The 17986-nt window shown below is 40.7% G+C and overlaps 2 protein-coding genes and 1 long non-coding RNA gene across 4 annotated transcripts in view; 2 read left to right on the forward strand and 1 right to left on the reverse strand.

The window, feature by feature from the left end:
* The first annotated feature begins 4213 nt into the window (after positions 1-4213).
* Positions 4214-6117, forward strand: HOXB8 (homeobox B8). The gene is made up of 2 exons (XM_073572416.1): positions 4214-4634; positions 4907-6117. Exons 1-2 carry the CDS (start codon positions 4214-4216, stop codon positions 5221-5223), a joined length of 738 nt encoding a protein of 245 aa, XP_073428517.1. The 3' UTR covers positions 5224-6117.
* A 3300-nt stretch (positions 6118-9417) lies between these two features.
* HOXB7 (homeobox B7) lies at positions 9418-13751 on the forward strand. Its single transcript, XM_073572903.1, has 2 exons — positions 9418-9892; positions 12958-13751. The coding sequence occupies exons 1-2, from the start codon at positions 9496-9498 to the stop codon at positions 13209-13211; spliced, it is 651 nt and encodes a 216-aa protein (XP_073429004.1). The 5' UTR covers positions 9418-9495; the 3' UTR covers positions 13212-13751.
* A 358-nt stretch (positions 13752-14109) lies between these two features.
* The window catches only part of LOC141086419 (uncharacterized), a 13134-nt gene continuing 9257 nt past the window's right edge, over positions 14110-17986 (reverse strand). Inside the window, exons 2-3 of one of the 2 annotated variants that reach the window (XR_012231591.1) lie at positions 17965-17986; positions 14110-16026 (exon numbers count right to left, since the gene is read on the reverse strand). The exon at positions 17965-17986 is cut by the window's right edge and continues 62 nt beyond it. This is a non-coding gene — a long non-coding RNA (uncharacterized lncRNA). The other variant, XR_012231590.1, reaches the window with a different exon arrangement.

Raw genomic sequence — 17986 nt, forward strand, 5'->3', positions numbered from 1 at the left:
GTCTGAAATTGTGTTTTCTTTATCAGTATCATACCAAAGCTGTCCAGACTCCCCCCCAGCCCAGCTCCAGTAAATGCTTCCCCTTTACTCCTTTATTAACCACTTACCATCACCTAGATGTTTCAGGCAATACATACGCACCTTTTTGCATAAATAAATATATATATATATATATATATATATATATAAATATATATATATATATTTATATATATATATATATATATATAAAAATTACTATGTGATAAACATCAGCTTTGAAGAGCAAAAGTTGGAGATCTTGACTCTACGGTTATCATTCAGATTATTCTTAGAAGCGCTCACTAGGTGGCGCTGTTGATCTATGAATTTTGGATTCTTCGCTCCAGTCCTTATAAACCACATATAGAGAAAAGGTTTAAAAATTGCACTAAACCTACCCCTTTTTGCATAACAAAAATAGCTGTTCTTTCCCTTCCCAGAAATTGTTACGTCTGTTCGTCATAAGAAATAAAACACCAAAACAGAATATCTCCTAAATGTAACTTGAGCGAATAATTCAGCTTTATGACACTGTAAAACGTTTTAACAATCAGTAAATTAGTGAAGAATAGCACAGGGGGAAGATTAGTAGACTTTAGGATTGCTAGGATGCCGTTTTGGATATATTCTTCCCTGCAGATCGCACAGTGATATCCAAATCCACAGTAATTATATTGAGTGTTATGTGATGCTAGGACCTGGTGCTGACAGATCTTCTGGTCATTTCTGGACACCTCCTGTCAGGGAAAGTGGGTGCTAGATCACCCGAGGATTCATCAAGTAGCAATCACATAGGATAATATGACATTCGGAGGCATAATCTGGAAGAGGGGGTAATTAGCATGATTATGTGGAAGAATGCTGAGCATTAAACGAAAGAGCATGGCTTCGGTGTGCCCTAATCTCCCATTGTAAGGCAATGTTTCCATAACCTCTAAATCTATGGGGACATATTCTGATATATTCCTTAATTTAATTTAACAATCCATTTAATTTACAGCAAAAAGTACTCTTGAGAACCTTTGCACCTCTATGGAAGCAATAGTGCATGTTTTATGTAATTGTTTATACATGTATATGGTTGTGTGCTTTTATATATATGTGTGTATGTGTTATGGATGTGTGCTCTCTGTGTTGTGCATGTGTCTGTATTTTATGCATGTTTAATGTGTGTGTTATACATTGATGCTATATGTGTGTTGTGCATGTGTTTATGAATTTGTGTGTGTCTTAGTGTGTTATATAAGTGTGCTATTTGTGTGTTGTGCATGTGTTTTTTATATGTAGGTTTGCTGTGTGTGTGTGTTCGTTTCTGTGATATATGTGTATGCTATTTGTGTGTTGTGCATGTGTCTGTATTTTATGCATGTTTAGTGTGTGCTATAAATTAATGCTGTGTGTTGTGCATGTGTTTGTGTTTATGTATGTTTCATGTGTGTGTGTGTTCTTTGTTTGTGTGCTATATATATATGTGTTCTGTTTGTGTGTTGTGTATATGTTTGTGTTTTATGTATGGCGTTTGTTCTATATGTGTGCTATCTGTGTGTTATATTTGTTTTATGTGTGTTTTCTCAGTGTGTGTGTTATATATGTATGTGCTATCTTTTTATTGTGCATGTGCTTTTTTGTTGTTTTTATGCATGTCTGATGTATGTGTGTGCTATATATGTGTTCCATCTGTGTGTAGTGCATGTGCTTCTGTTTCTATGTAGATATGGTGTGTGTTACATATGTGTGCGATCTGTGTGATATATATGTTTGATGTGTGTTTTCAGCTTGTGTGTGTGCTATCTATCATCTATCTATTTATCTATCTATACATAATATATATACTATATCTGTATTGTTCATATTTTTGTGTTTTATGTATGTATGGTGTGTGTGTTTTATACTCGGGTGTACTAACAAGTTTCTGTCTTTTTTATATCACTTGTTCGCTTTACATTTCACAATGTTCCCATACAATAACTCTTTCTCACACTTAAATTGCAAAACCAAACATGAAGTTATATCAAAACTTAATAATCAATAGCGTATTGTCACAGAAGACTGTCAAAAAGGATAAAAAAAATCTTGCATTAATAAATATGTATTCCTTGTACACTTTGACGCAAATTTCCCTGATCTGTGACGCCAGTAAATACAGATTCAGAGGTAACACATTTGTCAGCTGAACAACAGTCTTCCATAAATATTATTTACCAGACTCCATTTAAATGTAACATTTGCTTACTAGAATCCAAATCACATCACAGGAATGCGCTCTCAGAAAGACATATATTTCTATTGCCTGATAATGTGTCCCAATACAGTCATTTATATTGGACAGGTATATAGAATTTAGGCCTCCGAGGAAAGGTAGGTCCTAGGTACAGGTAGTATTTTATTGTGAATTACGTCTAAAGGAAACATAAATACATTTAAAGTCTGAAAGCCATCATGTAGTATTAAGGATAGATAGATAGATAGATAGATAGATAGATAGATAGATAGATAGATAGATAGATAGATAGATAGATAGATATGGGATAGATAGATAGATATGGGATAGATAGATAGATAGATAGATAGATAGATAGATAGATAGATAGATAGATAGATATGGGATAGATATGGGATAGATAGATAGATAGATAGATAGATATGGGATAGATAGATAGATAGAAGATAGATAGATAGATAGATAGATAGATAGATAGATAGATAGATATGGGATAGATAGATAGATAGATAGATAGATAGATAGATAGATATGAGATAGATAGATATGGGATAGATAGATAGATAGATAGATAGATAGATAGATAGATAGATATGAGATAGATAGATATGGGATAGATAGATAGATAGATAGATAGATAGATAGATAGATGATGCCTACTCCTTCCTGCAGCATCTGATATAGATGGACATGGCGCCTACAGCCACAGCAGCGCAGTACAGAGTAATAAAGGCGCCTATAAAGCAGTGTCTGTGGAAGGCGTTTATGGGAGGTGAATGGACCTGTGTGTTTTATCTGAGCGGTGAGATAAGGGGATTATTATTATGTGCAGGGATGATGGAGGATGGGGGACGCAGAGAGACACCAGCAGTGACAGAGGCCAATGTTTGGGGGTCATCCCTGCCTCGTTCCCCTGCCTGGTCTGTGTAATAATAAGCAGTTGCCTGGAGGGGAAAGGAAAAAAAAAGGAAGAAAAAAACAGTCACAAAAAAAAAGAGAAAGTGTTATTGTGGAGACAATGATGATTTTAATTCAGTATTGACACTCGCAGCATCTTGCTATAATAATGTGTGAGGTTCCAATCGAATCTGCTCTTTTATCGCTGTAATGGAGAAGCCTCGTAAACTGCTAACGCGTTTTATATTCTGCGGCATAAACAAGCTCCCCATCTCGGCTTTACAGCCTTTTATCGTTTGCTAAACACTTTACAGCCCCTTTTCTATTGGGGGAGGGGGAGGGGATGTTCCTGCCCCTTTATCAATAATAGGGGGAATTGATCATTAAAATGTTAAATATGACTGGCTCGTTTGTTTTAAAATATGTTTAGCCTAAGAAACTGTATGATTTGATAACTTGTATTAAAATACCAATTACATTTATTGGACCCTGTAAAAACTCGTAGCAATTAAATCGTGTACTTTTACAGTTTTCGAAAGCGACCCTGACATTTAAAAAGGCTAAAACTGCCTCGTTAAAATTTCCAAATTAACGGCTACATGTCCCCCCTCTTTGATTTTCTGCACTCCCCAAGAATCCATCTTTGGGGGGGCTAGGTATGTGGAGGTAGTTAACCATTAATGTGCAGATCCTCCACCTCTCCCCGCCACTGGGGCTGCGCCTCTCCCAATCCTGCGCGCGGTCCTGCTGGAGCGCTGGAGCCAATAGGAGGAGGCGCCGCTAATAGATGCAAATGTTCGTGAAAAGACGCTGCGAAATATGAAACAAGTCATTTGCTGCGAAGTAAATCACAGAAACTGTTTATGAACTGGCAATCCCTTCCTGGAAATGTAAAGCGACAAGTCTTAAGTGCTATTTTTTTGATTATGATAAAAAACAAGGGATGCGATCTCATCCAGGCATAGACTTTTGATTGTATCTTTCTTTTATATTCCTGGAAATCAGAGACACAACCAGCCAGGATCTTTTTTGCTTCTTCTTCTTTTCTCTAGTCTGTAAAAAAGAACCATTAAAATGAGCTCCTATTTTGTCAATTCACTCTTCTCCAAATACAAAACAGGGGAGTCTTTGCGCCCCAATTACTATGATTGTGGCTTTGCCCAGGATCTAGGTGGCAGACCCACAGTGGTGTATGGACCCAGCGCGGGGGGCACCTTTCAGCACCCTAGCCAAATTCAGGAATTTTACCATGGAACGTCCTCCTTGTCGTCACCCTCCTTCCAGCAGAATCCTTGCGCTGTGACCTGTCATGGGGACCCCAGCAGCTTCTATGGATACGACCCTTTGCAGAGGCAGAGTCTGTTCAGCAGCCAGGACTCGGATCTAGTGCAATACACCGACTGCAAGTTGGCTTCAGCCGGCCTGGGGGAAGAGGCAGAGAGCTCTGAGCAGAGTCCCTCACCCACACAACTCTTCCCATGGATGAGACCACAAGGTGAGCAATGGTGGATCACAACCATAAAGTGACCCTGTTTTATGGGGGGGAACTTGTGCACTTGTGAATTGCTTTATAGCTTAATTGCCCGGATGGAGGTTTGTGTTTTACTGCTGGACACTTCCCAGGCTCTTGGCACCCTCCTTCCCCAGCCCTTTGTAGCATGCACTGCCTTTAATTCTTTCATATCTGTACTGTATACTCTTCTTGGTGCTTGGTGTTAGCCCCGGTCATACCCCCAACCTTTATTACTGACCCTTTGTCATCTCCAGCAGCCGCCGGACGCAGGAGAGGCAGACAGACCTACAGCCGCTACCAGACCTTGGAGCTGGAGAAAGAATTCCTCTTCAACCCCTACCTGACCCGCAAGCGGAGGATCGAGGTCTCTCACGCTCTGGGACTTACCGAAAGACAAGTGAAAATCTGGTTCCAGAACAGGAGGATGAAATGGAAAAAGGAAAACAACAAAGATAAGTTCCCCAGCAGCAAATGTGAGCAGGAGGAACTGGAGAAACAGAAAATGGAGAGGTCACAACAAGACACTGAGGACGCCTTGGATGGACAAAAGGGCGAGAAGAGCCGAGACTAGTTTGGCCTTTTGGAGCAGACGTTCTCTAGTTCTCCCAGTCCTCGTCCTATGTTCCTGGAGAGATGCAGGAGGGGGCACAATGTTGCTGTAGCTGTAATCCCCTCTCATCCAACTTAATACCCTAACCAGAGCCCCATAAGACCAGGAGAAACTACTACTGTCCTCCGACCTTCTTCAGGAGGAAGCGATTGACTTTGTAGTGTTTGTGTATAACGCAATAGCTTTTGTGGATGATCATTTGGGGGTTTGTTTTGTTGGGAAAGGTTTGCTCTAGAAGTTGTGTGTGCACTATTTCTCTATGTGGTTTACTGTATTTTCTTTACATATATCTATATATAAAAGAACAGACCAACAACATGAAACTGCCTAATTCAGCTGTAGCCCCCCTCCCTCTAACACACTGCTAGATACCCCTCTTGTTGTCCCCGGCACCCCGCATTCTCCTTGTGTGCGAGGATGTAGTTAGCATGCGCCCAGTGAAAAGCCACTTGTGATTTTAGGGTTACTGTGAACAGAGTGTATACTGTATACGTGAATTCCTTTACCTAGGGGATGGGGATCATTCTCTATTTTATGGTTCTGCACACTTTGTCCTATTGTCTAAACATGGAAGCGGCGGAAGAAGGAGTTACAATAAAGTTTACAAGAGGGACTGTGACATCAGTGAGTTTTGATGCTTCACTTCCTCCACTTGGGATGGAAAAAAAAGAGAAATAAAGGTGTTCTGTGCTCAGAGAATGCAATCTGTAAGGCCACTGAATTGGGCTGTGTATATGATTAGGGCTTGGAGAAAGATACTAGGAATGATCTGATCAACGGGAGGAGAAAGCCATGGATCCTGGATGAGCGCAGGTAATCTCATTTTATGGACAGACTATCTATCTATCTATCTATCTATCTATCTATCTATCATCCATCTACCCCATATCTATCTATCTATCTATCTATCTATCTATCATCCATCTACCCATATCTATCTATCTATCTATCTATCTATCTATCTATCTATCTATCATCCATCTACCCCATATTTATCTATCTATCTATCTATCTATCTATCATCCATCTACCCCATATCTATCTATCTATCTATCTATCTATCTTTCTATCTATCTATCTATCTATCTATCCCATATCTATCTATCTATCTATCTATCTATCCCATATCTATCTATCTACCTATCTATCTATCTATCCATCTACTCCTTATCTATCTCATATCTATCTATCCCATATCTATCTATTTATCTATCTATCTATCAATCCTCTTTCTGTCTTGCTATTTGCTATATATAAAGTCAGAAGTTTGGCTCAGTGCATTGCATTTATAATACAGGTCTTAACAGTATGAGAAGGTTTAAAAATTGTACATTTGTGAATACGATAAAGATATTAACAGGAGTTACTTTTGTATTATAATTTGTATAGGAATTTTAACCATAGTGTGGTTAATTATATATGTACTGTGTGTTAGTGAAGATAAATATTACTAACAAGTTCTGTTGTACAACACTCAAGTCTATTCTTTATCGGGAGGGTTGGGGGTTATGTATGTATATATTATTAGGAAAGGGGTCTGCAAAAGTTACTGTACCATAGGGTCCCAGTATAGCCAACAGTTATAGTGAACTATAGAATTTAAATTCCTTTTGGTTCAGTTTATTAATCTGCAGGCCTTTGGGGTAAGGCTGGTTAATGTATGTAAAACTGATGATTGGACAGATTAGCACAAGTTTCTTTTGCAGAATTATCACTGTATACATACAGATGATGGGGCCCATCTAGTTCATTGCATTCTAAAATACATTTAAGGTCCATGTAGTGTAGGAAGGAATCTAAAAAAAGAAACATAAAAAATTGAAGAATAGTAAAGTTTGTGGCTCAGGGAATGGCATACTTTTATCAGATAATTGTGTCCATTATTGATAATAAATAATAGAATAAGTTCCAAAAGTAAGAGGCTGTATACAGGGAAATGGTAACCTCTTTGGAAGTGTGCATTCTGGCACAAGAAGGGTTAATGTATAAAGGTACAGAGCAGCACAGTGTACGTGTCCAATGACATGGGTGTAGGATGGTAACTGTTGGGACTAAGAAAAGGAGTGAGTGGGTCGGTGTCATCAGGAGCTGAGGCTTGTGGGGTGAGTGGGTCAGTGTGATCAGGAGCTGAGGCTTGTGGGGTGAGTGGGTCAGTGTGATCAGGAGCTGAGGTTTGTGGGGTGAGTGGGTCGGTGTGATCCGTGGCTGAGGCTTGTGGGATGAGTAGGTCAGTGTGATCAGGAGCTGAGGCTTGTGGGGTGAGTGGGTCGTTGTGATCAGGGGCTGAGGCTTGTGGGGTGAGTGGGTCAGTGGGATCAGGAGCTGAGGCTTGTGGGGTCAGTGGGTCAGTGTGATCAGGAGCTGAGGCTTTTGGGGTGAGTGGGTCAGTGTGATCAGGAGCTGAGGCTTTTGGGGTGAGTGGGTCAGTGTGATCAGGAGCTGAGGCTTTTGGGGTGAGTGGGTCAGTGTGACCAGAAGCTGAGGCTTGTGAGGTGAGTGGGTCAGTGTGATCAGGAGCTGAGGCTTTTGGGGTGAGTGGGTCAGTGTGATCAGGAGCTGAGGCTTTTGGGGTGAGTGGGTCAGTGTGATCAGGAGCTGAGACTTTTGGGGTGAGTGGGTCAGTGTGACCCGAAGCTTAGGCTTGTGAGGTGAGTGGGTCAGTGTGATCAGGAGCTGAGGCTTGTGGGGTGAGTGGGTCAGTGTGACCAGGAGCTGAGGCTTGTGGGGTGAGTGGGTCAGTGTGATCAGGAGCTGAGGCTTGTGGGGTGAGTGGGTCAGTGTGATCAGGAGCTGAGGCTTGTGGGGTGAGTGGGTCAGTGTGATCAGGAGCTGAGGCTTTTGGGGTGAGTGGGTCAGTGTGATCAGGAGCTGAGGCTTTTGGGGTGAGTGGGTCAGTGTGATCAGGAGCTGAGGCTTTTGGGGTGAGTGGGTCAGTGTGATCAGGAGCTGAGGCTTGTGAGGTGAGTGGGTCAGTGTGATCAGGAGCTGAGGCTTGTGGGGTGAGTGGGTCAGTGTGATCAGGAGCTGAGGTTTGTGGGGTGAGTGGGTCGGTGTGACCAGGAACTGAGGTTTGTGGGGTGAGTGGGTCGGTGTGATCAGGGGCTGAGGCTTGTGGGGTGAGTGGGTCAGTGTGATCAGGAGCTGAGGTTTGTGGGGTGAGTGGGTCGGTGTGACCAGGAACTGAGGTTTGTGGGGTGAGTGGGTCGGTGTGATCAGGGGCTGAGGCTTGTGGGGTGAGTGGGTCGGTGTGACCAGGAGCTGAGGCTTGTGGGTTGAGTGGGTCGGTGTGATCAGGGGCTGAGGCTTGTGGGGTGAGTGGGTCGGTGTGACCAGGAGCTGAGGCTTGTGGGGTGAGTGGGTCGGTGTGATCAGGGGCTGAGGCTTGTGGGGTGAGTGGGTCAGTGTGATCAGGAGCTGAGGTTTGTGGGGTGAGTGGGTCGGTGTGACCAGGAGCTGAGGCTTGTGGGTTGAGTGGGTCGGTGTGATCAGGGGCTGAGGCTTGTGGGGTGAGTGGGTCGGTGTGACCAGGAGCTGAGGCTTGTGGGTTGAGTGGGTCGGTGTGATCAGGGGCTGAGGCTTGTGGGGTGAGTGGGTCGGTGTGACCAGGAGCTGAGGCTTGTGGGGTGAGTGGGTCGGTGTGATCAGGGGCTGAGGCTTGTGAGGTGAGTGGGTCGGTGTGACCAGGAGCTGAGGCTTGTGGGGTGAGCTGCCCTGACCCACAGACTGGAGCACATCTGCCATGTTCCAGCACAGTCCTCCCGTCTGGATGCTCGGGGCTTTGTGGTCTGCGCCCGGTACATTACGCACGATCCATTAATAACTGTGCACAGATCTCACCGGGCGCAGACAGCGCGTTACAGCAGAATCAATAGAGAATAAATAGGTTGGAGTTTTTGTGCCTGAGCAGTGGGTTTTATGGAGGATTGCAGCAGATTACCGCTTACTTATCGACTACATCGCCATTGCACTTTATATCATAGATCTTAGAGGACATCAAATATTTATCATATTTTATAAATCCAGCTCTACAACATTTTTTTCCACATTATAAGAGCTGTGGGATGCATGGCGTGGATTGGGCGCTGGGAAATCACGTGTCCTGCAGTCACATGGTCAGGGAGGAAAAAGGGGGTCCTTTTTGGTGTAAATCTGGACTCTAATTCTGTAATATATCACGGTACCTCGTAAAACCGACACTAAAACGTCCCGGCCTACAAATCATCCGGCCAAATTATGAGTTCATTGTATTATGCCAATGCTTTATTCTCCAAATATCCAACTGCAACTTCTGTCTTCCCATCCGGAGTGTTCCCGGAGCAAACTTCGTGCGCCTTCGCCTCCAACACCCAGCGGCCGGGCTATGGCAGTGGGAGCGGGGCGTCCTTCCCGGGAGCCATGGCCGGGATGTACAGCAACGGGGGCAGCCTGCAGACCCCGGCCATGTACCCCCCCTCCGGGTACGGGCTGGACGCGGCCCCCTTTAATATGCACTGTTCCCCGTTTGAGCAGAACCTTTCTCTGATGTGCTCCGGAGACCCCAGCAAGCAGAACTGCACAAAGAGCGAACAGAGAGACCCCGACCTGCACAGTGAGAGCAGCCTCCGGATCTACCCCTGGATGAGGAGCACAGGTAAGAGGGAGGAGAGGGGCTCCAGGCGCCGGGAGTGATCCATCACTGGCTGCAGGGACACAGAGCAGCCTCTGCCCGGCAGGCTGGAGAGTAGTGGCACCAGGTATTCCTGGGATTGGGGAACAAGCGAGCCCCATAAAACCAGGGCTGAGGAGCGACGCAAACACCAGCAGGGATGATACACGGCGCAGGGTGCGGGATTTACTGGGGGCTGCAGATCCTCAATGTGCAGTAAGTGGCATAGATTCCAGCAATTCATGGGAAGCATTCCACGGAAATAGAGAGGCAGCTCATCAGGGACAGGTTTATTGTGGAAATGCTTATCCTATTCCATATGTACATATCTATCTATCTATCTATCTATCTATCTATCCCATATCTATCTATTATCTATCTATCTATCTATCTATCTATTACACTGGTCAACAGCATTTTTGGTGCCAAAGATATTTCATCGAATTTAGGGTATTTTTGGGGTGCTGATTCTGAATATGTCATCAGTTTTGCCAGATTGGCTCAAGTTTTTGAGATTTTTGGTATCTTATTTATAGCACTTGTTGGTAAATGCGACGCATCATCTCATTAATTTCTTTGGATTAGTACTTGAACTGAGCAGTTCTCAATATAGTTTTGTGTTAATTAGTGTTCTAAAAGTTTGTTCATAGCTTGATTTTTGCACTAACTTTATGTTGTTGTCTGTTTTCCAGTGAAAAGCATGAACTCATCAAGAAGAAGTTGTCTTAACGATCCAGACTCATTCTGTTACATTTGTGGTGAATACACACTGCCAAAACATAGAAGAAACATAACAGACTTCGTAAAAAAAGTGTATTTTGCCTATTTTGGGGTTATGCTTGGGGACCAAGACAAGTTTTGGGCACCACACATAGTGTGCAAAGCATGTATCGAATTATTACGAAAATGGAGCAAAGGACAAAGAAAAAGCTTCAAATTTGGTGTTCCAATGGTGTGGAGAGAGCCAAAAAATCATCATGATGACTGTTATTTATGGTAAACACAGGTACAGGCACATCTTCACAATGAGGGACAGGCCTTCTTGCAGATTCCATGTTACTCCCATTTTCGTTTCTTATGCTTATTGAATCCTTGCACTTGCACTGCACAGAAATAACAGTCATCATGATGATTTTTTGGCTCTCTCCACACCATTGGAACACCAAATTTGAAGCTTTTTCTTTGTCCTTTGCTCCATTTTCGTAATAATTCGATACATGCTTTGCACACTATGTGTGGTGCCCAAAACTTGTCTTGGTCCCCAAGCATAACCCCAAAATAGGCAAAATACACTTTTTTTACGAAGTCTGTTATGTTTCTTCTATGTTTTGGCAGTGTATATTCACCACAAATGTAACAGAATGAGTCTGGATCGTTAAGACAACTTCTTCATGATGAGTTCATGCTTTTCACTGGAAAACAGACAACAACATAAAGTTAGTGCAAAAATCAAGCTATGAACAAACTTTTAGAACACTAATTAACACAAAACTATATTGAGAACTGCTCAGTTCAAGTACTAATCCAAAGAAATTAATGAGATGATGCGTCGCATTTACCAACAAGTGCTATAAATAAGATACCAAAAATCTCAAAAACTTGAGCCAATCTGGCAAAACTGATGACATATTCAGAATCAGCACCCCAAAAATACCCCAAATTCATTAAAATATTTTGGACACCAGAAAAAAAAATTTTTTTCGTTGACCTGTGTTATCTATCTATCTCATATCTATCTATCTATCTATCTATCCCATATCTATCTATTATCTATCTATCTATCTATCTATCTATCTATCTATCTATTATCTATCTATCTCATATCTATCTATCTATCTATCTATCTATTATCTATCTATCTATCTATCTCATATCTATCTATCTATCTATCTATCTATCTATCTATCTATCCCATATCTATCTCATATCTATCTATCTATCTATCTATCTATCTATTATCTATCTATCTATCTATCTCATATCTATCTATCTATCTATCTATCTATCTATCTATCTATCTATCTATTCTCTAACTCCTCATATCGTGCACTGGAGTTTTCCTCAGAATGTAAATTACAGTTACTTTTTTTACTTATCTTCTCTGTTATATCCCAAAGTATCTAAATTACCTGTCCCAGTTATAATTGAAATATACCCCAATGTATCTGTTGGAATGTTTATCCCGGAGTATAGGAAAGATGTATATCTTTGCATTTTTCTATCCAGGAGTAGTTTTCCCAGTCTGCATATAGCGCTGGTATCTAGAATATGGATAATTTATTGTGTGAGAAGTGAATGAAATAAGTTTGCTGATAGTCACATAAAGCTGAGCTGTAAGTCAGCTCCTACAGGCTTAATAGGAAAGTTTCTGCATGTAGTATCTTCGTAATGATAATTTGAAACAGGGATAATCCCCCCATTGACCACTCATCTTCCCAAAAGGCTGACCAAATATTCATCCAGCAATTTGTCACAGTGGATCTAATCTGACCACAAACGCGTGTGCTCCATATAAACACATGTGTATTGTGATGTGCCCAGACAAGACCTAATGTTCTAGTCATTATTCTTTCCCTCTCACTTCTATCTAAATGCTGGTTGTCTACAGAAAAACCCTACAAAATTAAATATCATCTTACTAATGGTGTGTAGGCCCCCACTGGAGAGCATATCTGATTACTGAAGCCCCCCATAGATACTTATACCAATACCTATCTATTTATTAATTATTCTTTCAGTCCCCTGCACAGAATAGCATTTTGGATTACAGCCCCCCCCCCCACAGTCTTACCTATCTGATTAATCCTGGCCCGTAGTGCCCCACAGGACTCCAATTCTGAACCCCATGTATCTGACAAATCATGGAAAAACAAGAACTATTCTAGAACCTAGAGAAAATGGTGCTGTAGGCTTTAGAGATGCCTTGCTATTTGGAGCCTAGAAGCTATATGTGCGGATAGGTCTGCCCCCCATGAATGCTAGTCCTCCCATGCTTTACACTGCAGCCATATTGGCCTTCAGATTTATCCATGCCCCTTGTAATATTGCAGGCACAGACAGAAAGAGAGGCCGCCAGACCTACACCAGGTACCAGACCCTGGAGCTGGAGAAGGAGTTCCACTACAATCGCTACCTGACGCGGCGGAGACGCATAGAGATCGCACACGCGTTGTGCCTGACCGAGCGACAGATCAAGATCTGGTTCCAGAACCGCAGGATGAAGTGGAAAAAGGAGAATAAGGCGTCCAGCCCTTCCTCACACAGCCAGGAAAAGCCGGAGACTGAGGAAGAGGAAGAGGAGTGACCAGACCCTACAAAAGACTGGTGCCCCCCACACGATCCACTGGCTCTCCTGGATCCTGTCATACTACCTAGATCCCTTTTATACTCTAGGGTTAGCCCCCTGCCCCCCGTGCCCAGTGTGGTGACAGACTAGGCTCATCTTGATGTGACTCCATATAGCGACTCTCCTTCACACTTGTCAACACTCCAAAACTGAGAGACCCTAACAAATCCAACGATTGTGACTGTGTGTAGCTCCTCGGAGACCCCCAGGTGTTTGTGTAGGACTGTGCTTTGTTTCATCCCGGTATAATAATGATGTCCTGTGCTTCACAGTCACGAATCCGTCGTGGCTTAGTAGAAGGAAAAAAAATAAAGTAAAAAGAAGAAATTAGTTGTCCAATATTTGACCCGAAAAAAATGACAATTTTCGTCATGTAATGTGTGTGCGTGCAGAAATATGTGCTGTATTGTTCTAATTTAATCATAGTGATTTTTTTTTTCTTCGTAATTGCTCTGATCTTGTAATATTTCCAACGAATAAAAAGTGGCTGGAAACGTTGTTATTTATGTATTCTCCTATCTAATAATAATAATAACAGCAATAATAATAATAGCTATTATCTTGTAAGTTAACTACCAGAGTATTAACTGTGTGTAAAAATTATATATATATATATACATATATATATTTGAACATACCTTATTATTTATTTTTACACTATACTACCTCCAACTATAGTATGCATACATCTGCCTATCTATCGATATAAGACATGTGAATTGCAGATAATGCAGTAACCTGGTCTGTATGTGTGTATATACATAATATATATGTATATGTATATATATATGTATATATAACGTAAACTTTATAACATCGTTCAGAGAAAGGGAAGAAAAAGAACAGAAAGACACTGTGAAATATAATTATTTTATTTTACACAATGCAATCACAAAGGTCTAATATATTCCTGACAATTTTTTTTATTAATAAATACCTCCCACACACACACACATATATATGATATTACATTCATAGTCCATATAAGAGCTGTATGTAACAGTTTATTTTATATTTTATTTTAGCTTAACATAACTATTTAATCTTTGCAATACATAATTATATATGGATAGATATATATGAGATAGATAGATATGAGATAGAGAGATATGAGATAGATAGATAGATAGATAGATAGATAGATATGAGATAGATAGATAGATATGAGATAGATAGATAGATAGATAGATATGAGATAGATAGATAGATAGATAGATATGAGATAGAGATAGATATGAGATAGATAGATAGATAGATAGATATGAGATAGATAGATAGATAGATAGACAGAAAGATAGATAGATAGATAGATAGATAGATAGATAGATAGATATGGGATAGATAGATAGATAGATAGATAGATAGATATGGGATAGATAGATAGATAGATAGATAGATAGATAGATAGATAGATAGATAGACCTGCAATGCATTTTGGCAGAATATTTCTGGTTCTATTAAAAAAATAAAAACAAGAACAAGCAAAGCACGAATAAGCTACAACATTATGGACTGAAAGATGGATATGATCTTTATAATAACTGATACAATAGCTACATATATAGGTATATAGGGGTGTGTGTGTGTGTGTGTGTACCTACATACAAATACAGCATGGAGAAAAGCTTTGAAAATGAAATTATAGTGTCAATAATAGCATAATTATTTTCTCACTATGATATTATATTTCCATCCATTCCTTAATAATGGAAGTATGCAACCCACAAAATGTTTAAGGCCTGCATATATGTATATATTCATACATTTAGGATGCATTATCGATCTAATCATCTATAAGTAGTGTGTATGTATAGTGTACAGGTCCCACAATCCGGTGCTCAGTATCACCCAGTGTCTCGTATGCAGAAGTAAAGTGCAGACCCTCCTCTCCATGGCCTCCATCTCCAATAAGTGCAAGCTTCTCCTTTTAGAGGAAAGATGGCGGCGGAGAAAGGGCTGCACTTAAAGCAGTCATGAAGAAATGCAATAAATTCCTTGTTGTTTTATGAAAATTTACAACTTTGTGCTACAAGTTTATGAGTGGCTGGGTCCTGGGATTGGCCAGGGCCGGTCATGTGGACCTGTAGCCGTGAACATGAACTTTTATCATTTCCCATGTGGTTATATTGCAGCAGTCTTTCGGCCACCGCACCTTGGGTAGGATCAGTGTCTCCTCCAGGGCTCCTCTCTACTGTCCTGTGCTTTGTCAGGGGCAGGAGCCCATCATCCGCGGCCATGGAGGAGAGAGAGGGAGAGAGGAGGAGGAGGAGAGGGAAGGAGCCGCACAGCTCGGCTGCTGCATTTCTCACACAGGAACTTGCCCCATTTTTGCAGACAAATGACAGAAATCTAAAAGCAATCACAAGACAGACAGGAGAATGGACGCAGCTCAGCCTGGCACCAAGTAACCCCACACCTGGCCAGCAAAGGTAAGGGACATCCTTTACTGTCTATTTGCAGAAGTGAGCACACCCCAGCATCGCATAGTAAGTGATATTATATCTATATATCTATGGTGTCCACATTGTTATATATATATATTAACATTATGCAATGATATCATTAATTACAGACTATATATATACACACACACATTTTTATACACACTTTCTGTATTTCCCATACATGTGCAGACATGTGGGCTGTATATCTGCCCATGGATGTGAGGACAGAGCAGTGTCTGGATCTCCATCTTGCAGATAATGCAGTGACGTGATCTGAATACACAGTTAGGAGCTGATTGCGCAGTTTACCGATTCCTCATATTCACAGACTGCTTGGAAAGAAAAAAATAGCATCATTTGACTTTTTCGAAATCAAAATAAAACAAAAAGACAATCAGATCATGTATATATTCAAATTAATTGTGTGGGATTTATGCATAGATACCAATATGTTTGTTTCAAGAATGTCACATAAATATCATTATTGGCAGATCCTTATTGATATCAATGGGTGGATATTATGTATGTATATATATATATATATATATATATATGCAAAATCAAGATATATATATATGTGTGTACATATATATATATATATATATTGATTTTGCAAGCTTGCAATAGCTGCTCATGCGATTATTAGTGCATTACTATGATGAAGTTAGTGGTGAATATTCTCATCTTAGCTAATTATAGCCTGTCACCAGGGTAGAAGAAGGGGTCTTTCCTTGCTTCTTTGCTTCCCATGATGAAGCCTTAGTTTTTACAGTGCCCAGTCTTTTCTTCGGAGGTAAATTGGGCTTGTGATCAGCATTCTCGGCACATACTGTGGCTGTGATCCTCTGCAGTGCTTGGCGGGCAGTGGGATCGGTTCTGTGGAGAAGCTTTGGTGCTGCAGAATTCAGCCATAGTACATGATCTGCTGCCATCTACTGGTGGAATGCTGCAATGACTGGACGTGCGATCAGCTCCCGTGTAGCGGGACATTTTAGAAAATGTTTATGTCTTGTTTAATTTAATTTAGCAAAGCTAAAATTTTATTCATGTAAGCATGTGTAAAATAATTAGTAACTTATATAGATATTTGTAGCATTTTCAGGACGTGTATTATTGAAGAGGAATATATTTCACTGTGGAGTAAGAAGAAATAAGGATCTAAAGAGCAATTATAATAATAGTATTAATGTGCTGGTTTAATTATAATTATTATTACTATTGTTATTATTATAATTATTATTACCGGTAGTATTAATTTATTATTGTTATCATTATTATAATTAGTTTATATTGAAATAAATATATTAAAAAATACTTAAATTTAACTTTAAATCAAATAATAATGATTACCAATGCACTTTTTTTTTTTACAAAAAATAATGGATCGTTATGATTGCTATAAAAATATATAAAACATTACAACACATAGACAAATAGATATGTGATAACTAGATAGATGGCTTGAGAAAAGATACCACATCCGAAACGTCGCCACGCCATTGGGCAATAAAGTCCACTTTTTTCCATATTTTTTTGTGCTGTTTTTTTTTTCTTTTTTAGCTCTATAGATAGATAGATAAGTAAATAAAAAAATGAATACAGGGAAGATATATATCTTTGTACCGTGCTAACCAGTAGATAGAAGAGGACTCTCAATTCTAAATATTCTTTAAAAAAATGAATACAGATATATGTATTTATTGTATCCCATTTAATTAATGTAAATATTCAAATCTTAGTTTTATTTATGCCACAAGATAAAATAACATGGGATTCCTGTGGGCCGTTTCCGGGATCTTGTATTGCCTGCTCTTGATTAGTGTTTTTCCTGCCTGTTTTTCTGGGTTCTTTGCTTTCTTAAGTCCTGTTTTATGGCGGCACTAAGTTTCGTTAGTGCGGCTCCCTGCTGCGATCTGCCTCCATCTGCCTGGAAGCCTCCAGCAGGGACCTGAGCTCCTGAGCTCTCCTCTCTGCTCCCTGGGACTCCGTGTACAAAAGTGGGCACAGTCAGGAAATGGGCCTGGGTTTCCATCCGCTTTCCTCTTGGTTTTGGTATTTGGAAACGTTACACTTTCCCTGAGACCTGCGATCACACAGTGAGGAATGTGACACCAATGTAAAGCTGGAGAATGAGGCGGATACAGCAGCACAGCCCTCTAGTATCACATGCACCGAGTATTAATAATGCAGACATCATATGATAACACTGCTGGAGATAATGACATTATTACACGGCTGCAGCCAGATCAGAGCTCTGTGCCACCTACCGTCTCACATCTACTCACTACA

Source organism: Dendrobates tinctorius, unplaced genomic scaffold, assembly GCF_039654945.1.
Source record: "Dendrobates tinctorius isolate UK_male_01 unplaced genomic scaffold, ASM3965494v1 ptg000032l, whole genome shotgun sequence".
Taxonomy (NCBI): domain Eukaryota; kingdom Metazoa; phylum Chordata; class Amphibia; order Anura; family Dendrobatidae; genus Dendrobates; species Dendrobates tinctorius.